At 62.2% G+C, this 16,562-nt stretch overlaps 1 protein-coding gene across 1 annotated transcript in view; it reads right to left on the bottom strand.

Moving 5' to 3' along the window:
* The window catches only part of UNC5A (unc-5 netrin receptor A), a 58,123-nt gene that overhangs the window by 1,929 nt on the left and 39,632 nt on the right, over window positions 1-16,562 (bottom strand). Inside the window, exons 3-14 of the mRNA XM_023752745.1 lie at window positions 12,806-13,027; window positions 7,557-7,700; window positions 7,223-7,326; window positions 6,939-7,119; window positions 5,564-5,728; window positions 4,461-4,649; window positions 4,055-4,357; window positions 1,473-1,560; window positions 1,060-1,228; window positions 674-907; window positions 424-573; window positions 175-339 (exon numbers count right to left, since the gene is read on the bottom strand). Coding sequence (XP_023608513.1) covers window positions 175-339; window positions 424-573; window positions 674-907; window positions 1,060-1,228; window positions 1,473-1,560; window positions 4,055-4,357; window positions 4,461-4,649; window positions 5,564-5,728; window positions 6,939-7,119; window positions 7,223-7,326; window positions 7,557-7,700; window positions 12,806-13,027 — 2,114 coding nt within the window. The remainder of the gene's footprint in view (window positions 1-174; window positions 340-423; window positions 574-673; window positions 908-1,059; window positions 1,229-1,472; window positions 1,561-4,054; window positions 4,358-4,460; window positions 4,650-5,563; window positions 5,729-6,938; window positions 7,120-7,222; window positions 7,327-7,556; window positions 7,701-12,805; window positions 13,028-16,562) is intronic.

Below are 16,562 nucleotides of genomic sequence, written 5' to 3'. Positions count from 1 at the left end.
ATCCTCTTCAGTCCCTTCCAAGTCAGTCCCACTGCATCTGTCTACTTGCACCTGCACCTCTCCCTGGAGACTCGGAGGAAGAGGCCAAGCGGCTTCTGGTTTCGAGGAGGAGGTGTCAGGGCGGGCCTGGGGTGTGGCGCACATTATGGCAGTGCTGATGCCCTTCCTGCCCACCTTGGTGATGTTGAAGTTGATGTTGAAGCTCTGCCCGTCACCCTCCACCTGCCACACCCACACCTTGCAGGCCAGGTCGCTGGTGCTGGGGCTGACACGCTCCAAGGTGAAGGTGCAGTGCAGGTACTGCTGTGTGCCATTCCAGATGTGATAAAAGGGGATCTCCTGGGGGGGGGGGGGGGCAGAAGGGCAGCGTCAGGGGTGCCCGTGGCTGGTGGGCCCGGCTCCAGGCACCTTGAGCGCCCTCACCTGGTAGCTGACGAGGAGCTTGCTCTTCCACAGGGAGCTGGGCACGTCGTGGATAGACAGGCGCAGGTTATGGTAACTGTCCTTCAAGTGCAGGACACGAGGTTCCTGGATCAGCTGTCCTCCCAGCTGCTTCTCCAGCTGCACCACCTCCTGCAGGGCCACAGGTGGTCAGCTGAGCCCGGGGGCTGGGAGAGCCCCCTGCACCTCAGCCCTCAGGGCCAGGCGCACAGAGGGTGGGGCTGGGCAGTACCTTGAGTGCATCTCGGGTGTCCTGTAGGCAGTAGACTCGGATGTTGTACTCTAGGGAGGTGCAGGCCACGGGGGCAAACAGAAGCAGCTTGAGGCGCTTGGCAGCGGCCACACTGAGGGCCTCTCCAACGAGGGCAAAGCGGCCCAGCTGCTCGGTGAAGATGTAGCAGGCGCCGGCCTCCAGCTGGCAGTAGTAGAGGTGGGAGGGCGCCTCCTCACCCAGGTGCAGCACGTCCTGCGGGTAGGGCCCCATGGGTCAACTCATGGCCAAGTGCAGCTCTGAGGGGCCAGAGACTGGGGACAGGGACCTGGCTCAAGGGCCAGGTGGGAAGCCAGGCTCCACTCGGAGGCCGGTGTTGGCTCCCTAGGGTGGGCAGTGGGGCTCACCTCCCAGCTGCCCTCGCAGGACTGCTTCTTGAGGCGCAGGCTCCAGCTCTCAGGGCTAGGCTCCCCGCAATGGTCCATGGCCAGGATGACAGGCCGGGTGAGCAGCACTCCGGGGGGCCCGCAGCTAACGATGGGACTCAGCAGGGTCTGACAGCCGGCTAGGGGCAACCTCAAGTGGGGAAGTACAGGTGGGGAGGGAAAGGCATCAATGGACCACCCTGGACTGGGTAGGACGGGGCAGGGCAGCGGCCCCTGGGGTCAGGAGCAGAGCTGGGTTGAGCTTAGGGGCAGCTCTTCCCCGGATCCCCCTCAGGCCAGACCACACAAGGCCCAGCAGTGGTTGGGCAGGTGGCTTCCTGGTGACTGCAGGCAGGGGGCCCACCCAGCCTCAGCTGCAGGGCCCCAGCCCACACCTCACGTCCTCCGGCTTGTGCAGCGTGAGGTAGATCTCGTAGATCTTCCCGCGAGGTATGGCATCTGGGGGGATGAGGAGGCTGACCCCTGTGATAGAGCGGGAGGAGGGCCGGGCTTACCAGGCTGCAAAGACACCAAACACTGCCAGCCCCTCTGTGAGTCTCCCTTTGAGGACGGATCGGTGCTAGCCTGGCCTGGGGACAGAGGTGCCACAGGGACTGCCCAACTATCCACAAGGCAGGAAGCGAATCACAGCGACCCCAAGAGAGCGCAAAGACACTTGGGTGGGCAAAGCATGCCCAGTGAGGCTGGGCACAGAAAACACCGAGACAAAAGGTGCCAGGGATGCTGGACCTACCTCCCCTTGCCCTGCTTAAAGCCTTCCCTTACTCCTACTAGATGGAGTCTAGCTCCCTGGCCTGGAATTTAAGGTCTTTCGCCTCTGGCCCCAACAGCATCTCCAGCCTGGCCTGAGCTGCCTACTCGCTGTTCTGGAACCACCGCCTAGAGCTGCCTCGGTCTGGGTGCCCCGCCCTCCTCCCCTGCTCACGACCCCCCCACCTCCACGGGCCCTGGCCGCCTCTGGGGATGGCAGCTCTCTGCCACCATGCATGACTTGGGCAGTGGCCCACTATAGGTGGGGCTGGGGCCTTGAACAACCTCGCCGCTTTGATAGCCCTCCTGGGTCTGGGAGCCACTGCGCATGTGTCCTGCTGTCTGGCTGAGTCACCCCTGCCCCAGCGTCTCGCAGGGGCAGCATCAGAAAGCGCCTGCCGAGGGAGGAGAGGTTCCAGGGGAGGCAGTAGGGGCTGGGAAGCTGCTCTGGGGATGGCGAGGGGTGGTCGTGCCCCACCTTCCTGCCCTTTTAGGACAGGGAGCCTCTACATTAGAAGAGGGAGAACAATTCTATGACTCTGTCCCACCAAGTCTGAAGGCACAGGCATGCTCTCCAGAGTGGGCGACTGGCTGGGCCGGCTGGATGGTCACCACTTCCCAGGGACTGAAGCCCAGGAGAGGGGAGCCAGTGATGGAGTGCTTACAGCTACTGCTCCCTTCAACCCGTGCTGCCTCCTGGTACCGGCTGCCGGGGTTGGTGACAGTCCTAGAGACTGAGTGTGAACACACCTGCTTTTCAGTCAATGAACGCTCACGCCGAGGACAGGCACTCAGGGAGGTGAGGCAAAACCACGGGCCCTGCTCTCAAGAAGCACCCAGCCCCGTGGGGAGAACAAGATGGATGGCAGTAAAGAGTCCTGGGCGCGGGGGCAGACACCCCACAATGGTCACTGACCACCCGTGTGTGCCTGCCCCTTCCTCAGGCATGGACCATCTCACCCCATCCCTATGGCAGAGGCATGAAGCACAGAGAGGGAGAGCTGCCAGGCCAAGACCTGGTGGGAGGGGAGAGGGATCGTGTGTGGCGGGGTGCTGGGAGCCCACCGTGGCTGCCACGTGCAGAAGCTTCCTCAGGAGGAAAGAGGCCACCACAGTTGGCCAGCAGGGAAGGGGCCACTGTGGCCTTGTCATGTGGGCTTTGCAGGGGGCATTGGGAAGCGCCGGAAAGGAGAGGGACATGACGAAGTGTGGCTGCACCGGGCGAATGCCTGGCGCTGTGACCTATGACAGGCAGGCGTGGTGGTCAGGGCCGGGAGAGGCAGCGGGAAGACCAGGAGCAGTGGGGTGCAGGAACATTTGAGGAGGAGGAATGATGGGATGGGTGTGTGACTGAAGCTGGTGTAGAGGTGAGGGGCAAGTGAAGAAGAGCAGGAGGTCAAGGTGACCTCCAGTTTCTGACTCGACTGTGCTGTCCCTGAGGCGGGGAAAGCCGGGAAGCAGGAGGCTGTGGGGGAGGGTGGGAGACGGTGCTGTTTTGGGCACAAGGAATGTGAGACTTCCAGATGGAGCTGCCCAGGAGGCAGCTGGGTGTAGGATTCTGTCGCCCAGGAGAACTGTGGCTGGGGATTAGGAGTGGGAGTGATCTGCACAGACATGGCGATTAGAGCCATGGAGTGGGAGACGGAGCCAGGAGGGAGCTTTGATGAACACCTACATTTGGGAACAGGCACCCGGAGCAGCTGAAAAGGGACCAGAAACCCAGGGCTATGTGAGGTCCTCTAAGCCAAGGGAAGAGAGAATGCCAGGTGGCAGTGGCCAGCCACACCAGAGGTACGCAGCTTCTTTGAAAGATGCCCATGGAGACGGTCTGTGGATTTTTTATCGAGGTGTCCGAGACCCCGGCAGAGGGGTTGTGCGAGGTGGTGGGTGGAAGAGCCCCTGTCTAGGTGCTTGTCTTTTGCTGTTTCTTCACCTGTCCCACCTGGGAGCCCAGGGCCCGCCTGGAGCCGGCACATGTACATGAATGGACAGAAGTCCTGTGCCCCAGGCCACAGAAGGGAGACAGCTCTGGCCGCGGCCTCAGTGCCAGCCCCACTGTCAGCCACAACTGGGTCGTCTCGCAGACTCGACCTCCTTTCCTTGCTGGCCTAGCTCCGTGTTTGGGGTGAGGCTGAGTGGCATAGGAGGGACACAGATGCTAGTCTTGCCTCTGAGAGCTCCCTGAACACTTTGGGGCCCTTCCCACCTGTATGAGGGATCATCAGCCGGCCCCCGAGGAAGTTGAAAGTCCCATAGGCCATGTTGCTGATGCCTCGCGGCAGGGAGCGGAAGTAGGTCTGGGTGGACAGGCGGGAGACAAAGTCCTCGGCCTCAGAGGTGGGCGAGCTGTGGTGCAGCGTGTGGCGGCCGCCACTCAGCGGGCTGAGCAGGTGCCCATTGGTTAGCTGGAACTTGGGGCTGGGCCCGTCCTGCCGGGGACACAGGCTGCCCTGGTAGGTGGTGGTGGTGGTGCTGAGGTCTGGCTGGATGGTGAGCAGATGGGGATTGTCTGCAGGATAAAGGCAGACTCAGGGAGTGGCACTGAGGGCGGCCCGGCCCGGGGGCCCCTGGCATGGGGGCCAGGGCGGGAGCTGGGGGCAGAGGCACCACACCTGCTTTGCTGGGCTTGATGCTGACGGGCTGGAAGCCGGAGGTGAGGATGGAGGAGTCGGCCACATCTGAGTCCAGCCCCTCCTTCTTACGGCAATAAACGAGGATGAGGACGAGCAGCAGCAGGAGGAGACACACGGCCACGGCCACGAGGCCCACGTAGAGTGCCACGTCCTCTGGCCCAGAAGCAGCTGCAGGGGCGGGGGGGGAGGTCAGCGGTTCCCACTCCTTGGGCATCAGCACTATTGGGCAGCGGACGCTGGCGCGGGAGCAGGGAGTCAGCATGTGTGCATCCCCGCCCTGCATCTGCCGCCACCTCGTGTGTCACGGAGCCAATCACATCCTCACAGGCTCGATTCAGGCGGAGGCTGCTGATCCCCAGGAGGGCGGGGAAGAGACACTTCCCCAGACGGCCTTGGATGGGGCTGCTAGACTGCACCCCCGCTTCTGGGGCCCAGGCAGCTGAAGCCGCGGGGAGCTCCTGGGACCCCCAGAGCATGGGATCTGCTCCCTGGGGGGTCTGCCCACCTGGTCCCTGGTCCCTGCCAGGGCTCTTCTCCTCGCCTGCCTCTCCAGGCCGGGGGTGCGGCTGGGGAGGGTGATTGACTGCCCAGAGGAAGCCGTATTGATTTTAGAAGGGCTTTGCATAATGGAAGAAATGTCCATCAGAAAGGAATTGACACAGATAATTAGGTTTTTAATTGAAAGAATGGGGGAGGGTGTGTTCTAGAGAAAAAATCCAACAGAGATCTTTAATTGTTAGTTATGGCCTTGTAATTAACAGGCCTCACAGGCCTGGTGTCCCCACAGGACTTGCCTGTGCACTTGGGGGACAGGGAGGAGGTGACGCTTCAGGAGAGGGGGAGGGGGGCATGTGCACAGTAAAAGCTCAAAAGTATGCATGTTTTGGGGGAGACGAGGGGTGTATTGGGGTGTGCAGGGGCACGCAGGTGGGTGTTTATGATGGGGGTCCCCCAGGGTCCTGAGCTTTGGAGAGGGGGTGCAGCCTGTGGCAGGGGACTAAATGCCTGAGCCACCACCTCCCTGGAGCTGGGCAGGGCCAGTCCTGGCCAACTCAAGAGGACTCCCAGGGCAGAGGACTCACTGTGCACACAGAGGTCGCTGGTGCAGTTTCGGGTGTCCAGGTCGGCACCCTGGCACTCCTCGCCTCCGTTGCGGGGTGCTGGGTCAGAGCACTCGCGGCTCCGCCAGTGGGTGCAGTCAAGCCCACAGGCCGACCACTTGCTCCACGGGCTCCAGCTGCCGTCCACTAGGGGAGACAGACACAGAGAGAGGAGATGACGCTGTCAGCCTGGGGAGCCAGCTCAGGCTCTGGGTGCAAGGCCAGGGCCAGGGAGGCCCACCCTGCACACCCTCTGGTGTCCAGCTGGCCTGGATGACACATGCTAATGATGGGAGGCGCAATGACACCTGCCTGTTTGGCTCTACCCACACCAGGGGGCTGCCGCGGCCCTGGGGCTGTGTGGGCACCCAGGCTAAGCCCTGCCCTTGCCCCACTGGCTGCCCCTGTCCTGACTGTACCTGAAACTCTGGGGCTCAGACCCTCTGCCAAGACGGAGCCGGACATGGACCGAGCCCTGCCTCCATCGCACTGAACCCCATCCTGGCCTGGGACTGAGCCTGGCCCTGCGTGCGGGCGGGTGGGATGGAGCCATGGGGGGCAGGCTGGCGGGTGTGATGGAGCCAGGGCACGGAGATGGCGAGGTGAGGAGCGATGCAGGAGGCGGCAGCTGCTGGTACCTGGGCACAGGGTGGCGCAGGCTGTTTTCTGGACATTCTGCCCCTCACAGAAGGCGCCCCCGTTGAGAGGCGCCGGGTTGGTGCAGCTCCGGCTCCGTTTCTGCCAGCCGCGCCCACAGCTGGCGCTGCAGACGGACCACTCGGTCCACGTCGACCACCCACCGTTCACTGGCCGGACAGAGAAGGACTGGGGTCAGGGAGCGGGGGCTTCCTCAGACATGCTGGCCCAGGGACCAGGGCAGGGGGCTGGAGGGGAAGCCCTGGAGGGCAGGCCACACTGTGCCAACTGCCCCTTCCTTCCACCAGCAGGTGCTGTGGGCACTAGGGCAGCCAGCCCAAACTTGTAGCTCCCAGGCCCCTCCAGCTCAGACTCCAGCCTTCAGAGGGGCAACTTCTGCACCCGCTCCCTCTGCCTGCTCCTGGGGGTGCCCAGAACACTACTTCCCGCGCAAGGTCACTTCCTAGTCTCCCTCTGAACCCTCATCTCCTGCACAATGCTCCCTGCCCACAGTCAGCCAGGGATGGTGTGGCTACAGATGACCAGCCACCCCGCACCTTCGCCGACACACCCTCTGGCTCCCTGATAGGCCCAGAAAGGCCCTTCCCTTCCCAGTCAGCCCACAGCCTGGCCTGCCTGGCCCTGCCTCCCTGGGGAGCCAGTCACAGTGCCACCCCGAGGACTTCCGAGCTCTCCCTCCCCCGCCAGTGCCGGGGCCCACCGTAGACGATGACGGCGGCGGAGGCGCTGCGGCGGCGGGCGACGATGTTCTTGGCCACGCAGGTGTAGTTGGCCGTGTCGGCCAGGCGTGCCTGTCGCACCACCAGGCTGTGCTCCCGGGTGATGTACACGTTGGGGTCCAGGGACGGGTCCACCAGGTCCTCATTCCGGAGCCACTCCACCTGGGGAAGGAGCCACACCTCTGCACAGCCCCGGGTGAGAGCAGTCCCCGGGGGTCAGCCTGGGGGCTGGGCAGGCAGGACCCGAGCTTGGGAGTCCCCTCACCTCTGCCGGGGGGATGCCCTCCGGCGGGCGGCAGGGCAACACGATACCCTGCTCCAGGGACACCTCCTTGGCCAGCGGCTCCTGCTCGAAGTTCTTGCGCAAATCTGGAAGAACAAGAGTGTCCTCCAGCTGGGCGCCTCGTGCCCGTCAGCCTGGCCCGCTTCCCCGGTCCCACAGGAGCCATGGCACATGGCAGAAGGAGGTGCCAAGTGCCCAGTGGCTATGGGTGGCTCTTCCTCCCATCAAGGCAGGACCCAGGCTTTCTGACAGGACCCTCCCCCCCCACCCAGTGACACCCTTGGACCCCCCACCTGAGGGCAGGCCCCGGACTCACAGGCTATTCGGATGTAGGCCTTCTGGCTCTTGGTGGTGCCCGAGGAGCTCCAGGCCACGCACTGGCACCAGTACTCCTCCAGCCCAAACACCTTCTCCACCTGCTGCCTCGAGACATTGATGCGGACCTCCATGGCAGGCAGGCCTGGGGGCGGGAGGGGTGGGTTGCTAGGGCCCGGGCCACACTGAGCCTCCCTGTTCCAGGCCAGAGCAGACACCGGGCAGCTCTCAACCTGGAGGGCACCCTGGGGGACCCACGGGAGCTCAGTGGGTCTGCCCTGGAAGCTAGGGGTGGGTTCTTAGTCCTTCCATTCTTTGTACTCCGTTACCCAGGCGCCTGTCTCCAGAGTCACTTACAGAAATGCCCCTAACAGGGCTTCTGGCAGCAGGGGCTGGCCTCCCAGGACCCCAGGAAGAAGGGGTGTGGCAGACTGGCCAGCCCGAGGGCTTTGTGGGTAAAAGGGTGAGGAAGGATCTGGCTCAGCTCCCTGGGGGTTAGCAGGTGGACCCTGACATGTGATAACATAATAGCAGCTATTAACAGGATAATTGCACCCATTGCGTAGTGTGATAATAGACCCCTGGGCTTAGCAAGCAATTCCCACATGCTGGCTGTTGTCTCTGCACACCCCATCCACCCCGCCCGAGCCCTGGACCGCACTGCTCCCACTATGGGTGACGGAACATGCTCACAGGACGAGGGCTTGCCGTAGGTCAGTGATGGCGAACCTTTTGAGCTCGGCGTGTCAGCATTTTGAAAAACCCTAACTTAACTCTGGTCCGTGTCACATATAGCAATTTTTTGATATCTGCAACCATAGTAAAACAAAGACTTATATTTTTGATATTTATTTTATATATTTAAATGCCATTTAACAAAGAAAAATCAACCAAAAAAATGAGTTCACGTGTCACCTCTGACACGCGTGTCATAGGTTCGCCATCACTGCCGTAGGTCCTCCTCCCATGGCGACCTGAACCCAAAGCATGTTGAGGGTGTCCTGTAGTCACCTGGGTGGGCTGGGAGGACCCAGGCCATTAGGGAGAAGTGTCTGCAAGGGTGAGGGGGTGGCCCACAGGGGCAGGCTGCCTGGGATGGGTGTCGGGACCTGCTCTGCACCAGCTGAGCTAGAGGACCTCGCTCAAGAATGGACGCAGGCCCCTGCCCTCGGCCACACTGGGACCCAGGGAGTGGGGGTACGAGGAGGGCCCAGACCTTCTGAGGACCCAGAAGAGGGGACAGCAGCCTCCTGGCCCTGGGCCAGAACCAATGTCCCAGTAGTGAGAAAAGACCGTTTGTTTCCAATTTCTCCTCCTTCTGACCCCAATTTCCCTCGGGTCAGTGGCTTATCAGAAAGAGGGAGAGAGGCCGGGCAGCAATGTGTTTCCATTGTTAACAGAGAAATTCAATTAGGGCTGCATTGCAGGAGGGGCAGCAGTCCAGCTGAGCAGGGAGGCTGTTTTCTCTCTTAATTTCTCTAACCGTGTCTCCCCTGACCCCTGCCCACACCCTCCTCACGAGCCCCCAGCTCCCGCCTCGGTCCCTATCACTCACCCCTGCCTCTGGCTAGTTCTCACAGGAGATTGGGGGACGGTGTCACCTCTGCCTGAGGTCATTCTCTGAGGTTCTCTGGGGGGTGTGGTGAGGGCTGAGAGCAGAGGGGCTCACAGGGTCTGTGTACAGGGGGCCCTGGGCACCAGCCGCCTGCCAAGCACACTGAGTCTTGAAGCACCTCAGTGGAAGCCATGCACATACTCAGGGGTGCAGACCTCCAAAACATTCTGAACTGGGGAGTTTTTCTCTCTGGTCTATGGGTGGGCCATCCATCCCGTATGGGGTGGGGGAGCTCACGCCCCGCCCGGCAATCAGCCTGGGAGAACAGCACTAAATTTAAGCGTGCCTATTTCTTTCTCCCCGCCTCCTCCCACTCCTGTCCTGCCACCTCCTCGGCTCCTTCCTGCTGCCGTAAACGAGGGCCAAGTTTATCCTCCATGTCCCACTTCCAGGCAGCGCCCTTCAACCCCACAAGCTCCAGGAGGGCGGTGGGCCCCAGGGGAGATCAGACTCTGCCCTGTCAGCCCATGAGGCGAGGGGCTGTGCCCGTTTCCCTGCAGGTCACGGAGCAGCCTGGACCCTGGGAGCGGTTTCTGGGCATGGCTGTTGCACCTGCCTGGTAAATGTGAGCAGATGCCAGCCTTGGGGAGGGACGGGGCCCAGGAGCGTGTGGGGTGCGAGCAGGGGGCACGTGGGGAGGCCCGGGGAGTGTGGGCTGAGTATTTATGGGAAGGAGAGGATTAGCAGGGTGGGGACTCTGAGGCCAAGTTTGAGCTCAGGTTCTCACCAATCTGTGCCTAATAACCAATCAGTTTATGTAACAATAAATTACACCCCCAGACTGGACTCCAACGCTTGGCTTCAAAAATTTCAGGCTGTTCCAGCATCAGCAGGTTTGGGTTGAGGGTTTTCAGGCTTTGGTCCCTAACCCTGGTCTTCTGATTGGGAATGGGGGCAAGTGAGGGGGAACAGGGCGCTCTCTCCCGGGGTGCCCGCCCAGCCACCCTCAGTCCCACACAGGAATGGGTGTGGCTGCAGGTCTGGGCTGACCTCTGATCACTGCCACACCTGCCTGAGCACAGGAGGTTCTGGGTCAGGCTCTGCTCTGGGCCTGCATGGTGCCATGGCCTGTGCTTGTGGGCAAGGAAGGGAAGCCTATCTGAGCTTCAAAGCACTCAATGGCTCTGCGTTGAGAAATCAACAAGATCAATGAAAATCAGATGTGCTGGCCATGGAAGACCTGAGGTCAGGTGCTCAGGGCAGGTGAGGGTCCTGGGGGTGGGGGGGGACATGTCCCCATGAGCTCTGCTGCTCTGGCTGGCTGAAAGGGGCAAGGCCAGCAGAGTCTGTTGGGGACTGTGGGCTGGGGGCCCTCAGCATGTGTGCTGGGCCTGGGTCTCAGCTAAGCCATGGATTCCAGACCTGGTGATAGCAGGAGACAAGGAGGGAGAGGCTGGGAGCAGCAGGGCTGGCCTGGGGCCTTCCAGGGGTTCTAGGACAGGCAGGTCTCTGGCTGTGGCTTCCTCCCCTCACCTGTCCTTTTCCCGGGGGACCTGCCACAGCAGTGGGAGGACTCACGCAAAAAGCTGCAGAGGCCCTGGGCGTGGGGTGGGGAGGAAAGGCCTGGAGCTGGGCTCTGACTGGGTGTACGAGATCTCATGGCTTCCCCCTCCAACGTGCAAGGGGCCCTCCTCATCCCCATTTACAGAGGAGGAAACTGAGGCTCAGGAGGGAGGGGACTCGCCCGGGGGAAGGCAGACTCCCCCACTGGGGCAATGTGAGCCCCAAAGCTGCCACGTGGGCAGGAGGGTAATGTGAGCAGAGGCTCTGGCTCTGGGAGGTGCTGATGGCGCCAGGGACTCTCTTGGGCCACAGAGATCACCGCCCTTCTCCATCCCCTCCCATGGAGGCCCACTTCCTGCACCTAATCCAGGCCCGGCACAGAGCAGGCACAGTTAACACCCGAGGACCGAAGGAAGAAAGCTGCCAGCACCAGGCGCCACAGGCCAGGGCACTGCCGGCTCACAGGCCTGGGCAGGAATCGCTGGGGGTGGGGGTGCTGGTGCTTGGAGGGAAGGCCAGCCCCTGCTGACCCTGGGAGAATGGGGTGTGAGTTCTGTGGGCCGGATGCCTGGTTAGAGCCTTTTGGGGTCCTATAGGAGTCAGAGCCAAGGCCTCCATCCCGTCTCTATCCGACAGGCTGGTTCTGAGGACGGGATCACACTCAGCCTAAACCCGGGCAGAGTATTGTGAGAGCTTCCTGTCCTCTGGGCAGGAATCGCCCTCCTCTGGCCGCCTCCGCCCGGCACCAACTTCCCACAGTGCGAGTCTGGCCACAGCCCACTTCTCCCGCCCCAATCTGGCCCCACCGCCGGCCTGCCATTCTCACACCAGCACTTCTGGTCCTTGGCCTGGGAAATGCTGGCTCCAGGTTGGTCCTAAGATGAACTTGGATGGTACTCTTTTCTGGGATCCTTCCTGGGTCACCCAGAGGCTCCTGCCTGGAGCAGGGGTCACCTCTATGGGCCCGCGGTCCCCTGCCTGGCTGGGCATCAGCGTGAATCACCCTGGGCACAGCCCCCTGTCCCAGCTGCACTGCCACTCTGACCTCCCACTGGTGGCCATGCCCCACAGGGAAAGTGTGCTGTCTCAGCTGGCTGAGGCCTCTGGGGAAGGGGCTCAGGACTCAACCTGAGGGCTCCACAAAGCACCAGGGCAAAGGGAGAGGCGAGGAGCTTCACTGGGTAAGTCAGTGAGGAGGAGAGGCTGTTGTCAGCTCCGCTGGCCGCTCAGGGCCCACCGGCAGCCTCAGGCCAGGCTGGAGGCGGGGCGTGAGGTCTCCTACAGAGGGGCACTTCTCCGGTCCACTTCCGGCCCTGGAACCCCCCTCTCCAGGCTCAGCCAAGTCCACTGGTTCTCTCTCCTCAGCATCTCTGGATCTGCCCCTCCCTCCAGCCCCCCTCCCCCCCCACTGGCCCCCGAGTGTCCATGTTAATGGCAGCTGGAAATCCCATGGAACTGTGACCTCATGCCAGAGCCAAATAGGTGAGGCTACTGGATGACATCACTGCCCCTGTGCGCCCCCCACACTTTTCCTGCTGACCCCCGACTTGCACCCATCTGCCTCCAAGCCTTTGTTGTGCTGTGTCCCTTGCCTGGGACACCCTTCCCTTTCCTCTCCCTGACCCGTTGCTATCCCCTCCTTTTCCATGTCACCTCCCCAGGCAGCCTCCGTCCTGCTCTCTGGCTGCCACAGCCCCCAGGCCTCGCTGCGAGGTCACCATGCTGCCCACCTACCTCCCTGCGGGGCCGTGTACCCAGCACAGAGAATGTGTAAGTGGATGGATAAAGGAACGAATGCAAACATTAAATACTGAGTGTTAGGTCCCTGAGTTCTTCAATAATTTGGGATCCATCCCTTCCAAACCCCCTTTCTTTGCTGGCACAGCTACCCAGGCAGGGCCTGGCTGACACAGCAGTGGGGACCTGCTCCTCCATGGCTCCCAGGGCATTTTCAGGGTCTTCCCTGTTACTCCCCCTCCAAGCTGTGAGGTCTGGTGGGGAACTCCCAGGACGGGTGCTGGTGTATGTGCGGGAGCCCTCAGGGTGGAGCCCGTTTACATCCCGGCCTCCTGCTCGCAGGCTGCAGCGGGGCCTCCCCTTCCCGCGGCCGCCTGCCGCCCAGCCCGCCTCACCGCTGCTCCCGTCCGTGCTGCGCTCAATCACGTGGTCCACCTGGCGCACCCACTCCCCGTTGCACTTGAAGAAGATCTGCGTGGCGGGCACGGCCTTGCACACCAGCAGCACCGGCTTGTTCTTGACGATGTACACGTCCTCAGGCTCCACCAGGAAGTTGGGAAGCAGGTCTGGGTTGGCGCCGGGCACCGGGTTGGCCACCGTGGCATTCTGCTGGGCACCTGCAGCAGGGCAAAGGCGGAAGGTGAACCAGGCCTCTGCTGGGCTTTCGGGGTCCTCCGGGGGTTCCCTGCCCATTCAGGGGCAGGGCCAGGCCATGGGAAGCCAGCTGCCGGGCTGAGGGAGGAATAAGGCAGGTTGCCACTACCAGCCCAGATGCTAAATGTCCCCCCCGCCCGCCTCAGTGTCCCCTCTGTAACGTGGGGGAAGAGCAGCCCACCCACCCCAGCTAAAGACAGTGGAGGCGAATGAGACAAGGGCGGCAGCAGTCAGGCTTGTTACCACCCGGGTAGAAGTTCTGGGATCTGGCGAGGCAACCCCCTGCCCTGGGGTGGGGGGACCCAGGGGAGAGCTGGAGGGAGGGAGGGGACCCCAGCAGGGTAGGAGTCCCTTCCTCTGCTGCCCTGGCTGCCTCCGGTTGCTTCAGGGTTGATCCCCATTCCTGCCCCTCACACAGTAGGTGCTCAGAACATACCAAGTGGGTGAAGGAGGGGAGGTGGCACAGCTTACAGAAGAGGCCCGGGGGGAGGGCAGGTGCAGTGGCCTGGGCTGCGGGTGGCCCGGGACAGGATGGGAGCCAGGAGAGTGTGTCTGGGAGCTGAGGGACCTGGGCCACATCCCACCCTTCAAGGAGACCTGGGTATGGGTTTCCTTCTAATTTTAACTGAAAACCACAACCATCCCACAAGTCATTTGTTGCTAATTACACAGGTAATTGGCTCTGAGGCTTTGGCAGAGGTAAACCCCACAGCAGTGTGACAGGCTGCTAAACCAGCAGGACCCCTGAGAGGGTGGGGGTTGGGGGGAGTGGGAGGAGGCAGTGAGGGCACCCTCAGCCTCCACACATTGCTGCCCACCACACACCCCTGCTGGCCTGGCCCCCCAGGGCTGCAGTGATGTCCCCACCAGCACACACTCACGGTCCACATGGGCCTCTCCCCACTCTGCTCCCTGCTGTGGTGGCCTTGGGTGAGTTGCTGTTTTGCCATCTGTGCGATGGAGGCCCGTCTGCCCGTGGTGGAGCCTGGAGCGTCACCAGGTCGGCCTCCTGGCTCCACTACCCTTCCCACAGGCAGCTCAAACTCACAGCGGGCTTCTACCAGGGAGGCCTGCCGCCTAGTGCCTGGGCCCACCCTCCAGGGAGCATCCGTGTGGCCCTCTCTCCTGCCTGCACAGGGACCCTCTCTTTCTAAGGTGGGAGTTGGCCCCCTCCCTCCCAGACTGTGATCTGGGGGAAGGGATCTGCACCTGGTCCTATCGGCGTCCTGGGCCAGGCAGGGGAGCTGGGAATGCCTGCCGGGAGGCTGGGAAACCTGGTGTGACTTCAGGGAAGCCCCCAACCCTCTAGCCTCTTTCCTCGCCTGAAGGACAGGGAGATAGTACCCAGTTCTTAGGTTCTGGGGGTGAAATGAAAAAAAAAAAAGCACGCGGCGCGTGCTCAGTAAGTGTTGGCTGCTGCCAACACAGGGGTTTTGCGCTGATGATGGCCAAGTTCAGCTCCCTCAGCTCAGGAACCCTCACAGCAAGCTCTTCAGGGTGCGGGCTGATGAGGAAACTGAGGCAGGAGCTGGCAGGTGCCCTGCCCTCAGATGGGGGCGGTGGAGATGCAGGCAGAGAGGAGAAGTCACTTAGATATCTTACAAATGGGGACTCTGAGGCCCGAGGGGAGTCCCCAGACACCCCAGCTCCGGCCTTGGACTCAAAAAATGCCTTGGAGCAGCCTCATGCCCCTTTTGTTATTCCATCTGCTTTTCACTGTCACTCAGCAGCCACTTACAAGTCCCTGACCCAGGCAGTGGGCTCAGCCAGCGTAGGGCTGCATCCGGCTCCGGCTGCAAGGTCTAGAGAATGAATTGGATGGTGAGCTTCTGATAGGGACTTGGAGTGGGGAGAGGCCCAGTGGCCTCTCTGGACGTTTACTGGGGAAGCCACAGGACCTCAGCCAACTTGACTCCCAAGCAGGGCCTGCAGGGGGCTCAGGGACAGGGGTACAGGCTCTAGAACGGGTGGGAGCCCCCAGTGGCAGGGCCTGCCTGGGACCTCCCCTTGCGGAGACTCAGCGTGATGGCCTGTGCCTGTCTCCTGGCTAGGGGCTGGGTGGGCAGGGGTCCTGGCTGGGGGTGTGGGCAGGGAGTGGGTGCGTGGTCCTCCGGCCTCCCTATCGATCACGGCGCCAAGCACTGCTCACGTCAGCCGCCTGCTGAACCCAGCACAATCCCTCATGTCTACATTTAACTGCTAATGAAAAATAAATGTACTGTGACCAATAAGGGACATAGCTCACTTCTCCAGGGCCTCCGTCATGCCACACTGGTGTGACCGCCCCTCCCCACCCCGGTGGGGGGACTTTTATTGGGTAGAACCCAAGGGGCACCTTCTAGGTTACAGCTGTGCCCTCCAGCAAGGACACTCCCGCCACGGGTGGGGGTAAATGCAGGCCCCACTGGGTGTCCTCTAGGGGCTGCAGAAGCTGCCTGGGCGGCAGAACTGCCTTCCCCTCTGGCCCCTGAGCCCGCTATGACCTTCACCCGTGTGGCCAGCTCCTGCAACCGCCTGACGCCTCACTGTCCGGTTCGGCCTCTCGTCGGAACGAAGGCCCGGTGTGACCCTGAGGTCTCTCCCCTCCACACGCAGGCCACTAGGGTGAGCATTTCTCTTTGACAGGAATCCTGTGCTTGTCTATCAGAGACAACACAAAGCAGTGCATGCTCACTGCCAAGTGACCTGTGGTCCTTTCAACAGGCAAAAGCTCCAGGTCACCTCAGTCCCCGCCGTTCTCTGTTGTCCCACCCTGGCCTTGCTTCTATGTCTGCCATCTGCTTGGCTTCCACGGGCATTTCAGAATGGTGCCAGGGCCTTTGGCTGGTATCCCTGAGCCCTCAGTCCTGGCTCAGTCTAATCTCCTGTGCAGAAACACCCTCTGATCCCTCCTAGGCATGCCTCCCTCCTCCAGGTCTCTGCCCATGGTCCTCTGTCTGCCATGCCCTTCCTTCCTCCTCTGCCAGCACCTTCCTCCCTTCTCCTCAGGGCCCAACTCCATGGTGACTACTCTGGAGAGAGGGGTCCCCCCCTCACTCTCCCAGGAAACCACACATACTGTTTAGCCTCTCTGCGCCTGGGCCTGTCCTCACTGGTGCAGTAGCTCCCACCACAGGAGAAGCGCTGAGTGGCTGAGGCCTCCATCCCCACCCCCACACTGTCCACCCCTGGTCCTTGCCACCCGATTCAAGGATGCCTGGGCCCACGTTAGTGACTGGAGACTTGGATGGGGTGCCTGTCGCTGCTCCTGGGGTGACAAAGGTGGAAGAAATGCTCTGCCAGGGCGGATGCACCAGGGCTGCAGGAGGGCAGGTGCAGGGCCCGCTGGCTCTTCAGGCCCTGCCGCTTCCCAAGCCCACCCCACTCTCCGGAGGCTCCGGCCACCACACCCGGCCAAGGCTTTCCCGCCCTCACGGACGTGGCCCAGCGGCCCCCTGGGTTTCAGATGGAAGATCTCCTTCACTTACTAGCGGTCCTGATGGGCTCTTGGTCACCCGG

The sequence above is a fragment of the Myotis lucifugus genome, unplaced genomic scaffold, assembly GCF_000147115.1.
Source record: "Myotis lucifugus unplaced genomic scaffold, Myoluc2.0 scaffold_1, whole genome shotgun sequence".
Classification (NCBI taxonomy): domain Eukaryota; kingdom Metazoa; phylum Chordata; class Mammalia; order Chiroptera; family Vespertilionidae; genus Myotis; species Myotis lucifugus.
This window is presented reverse-complemented; position numbering and strand designations above follow the sequence as displayed.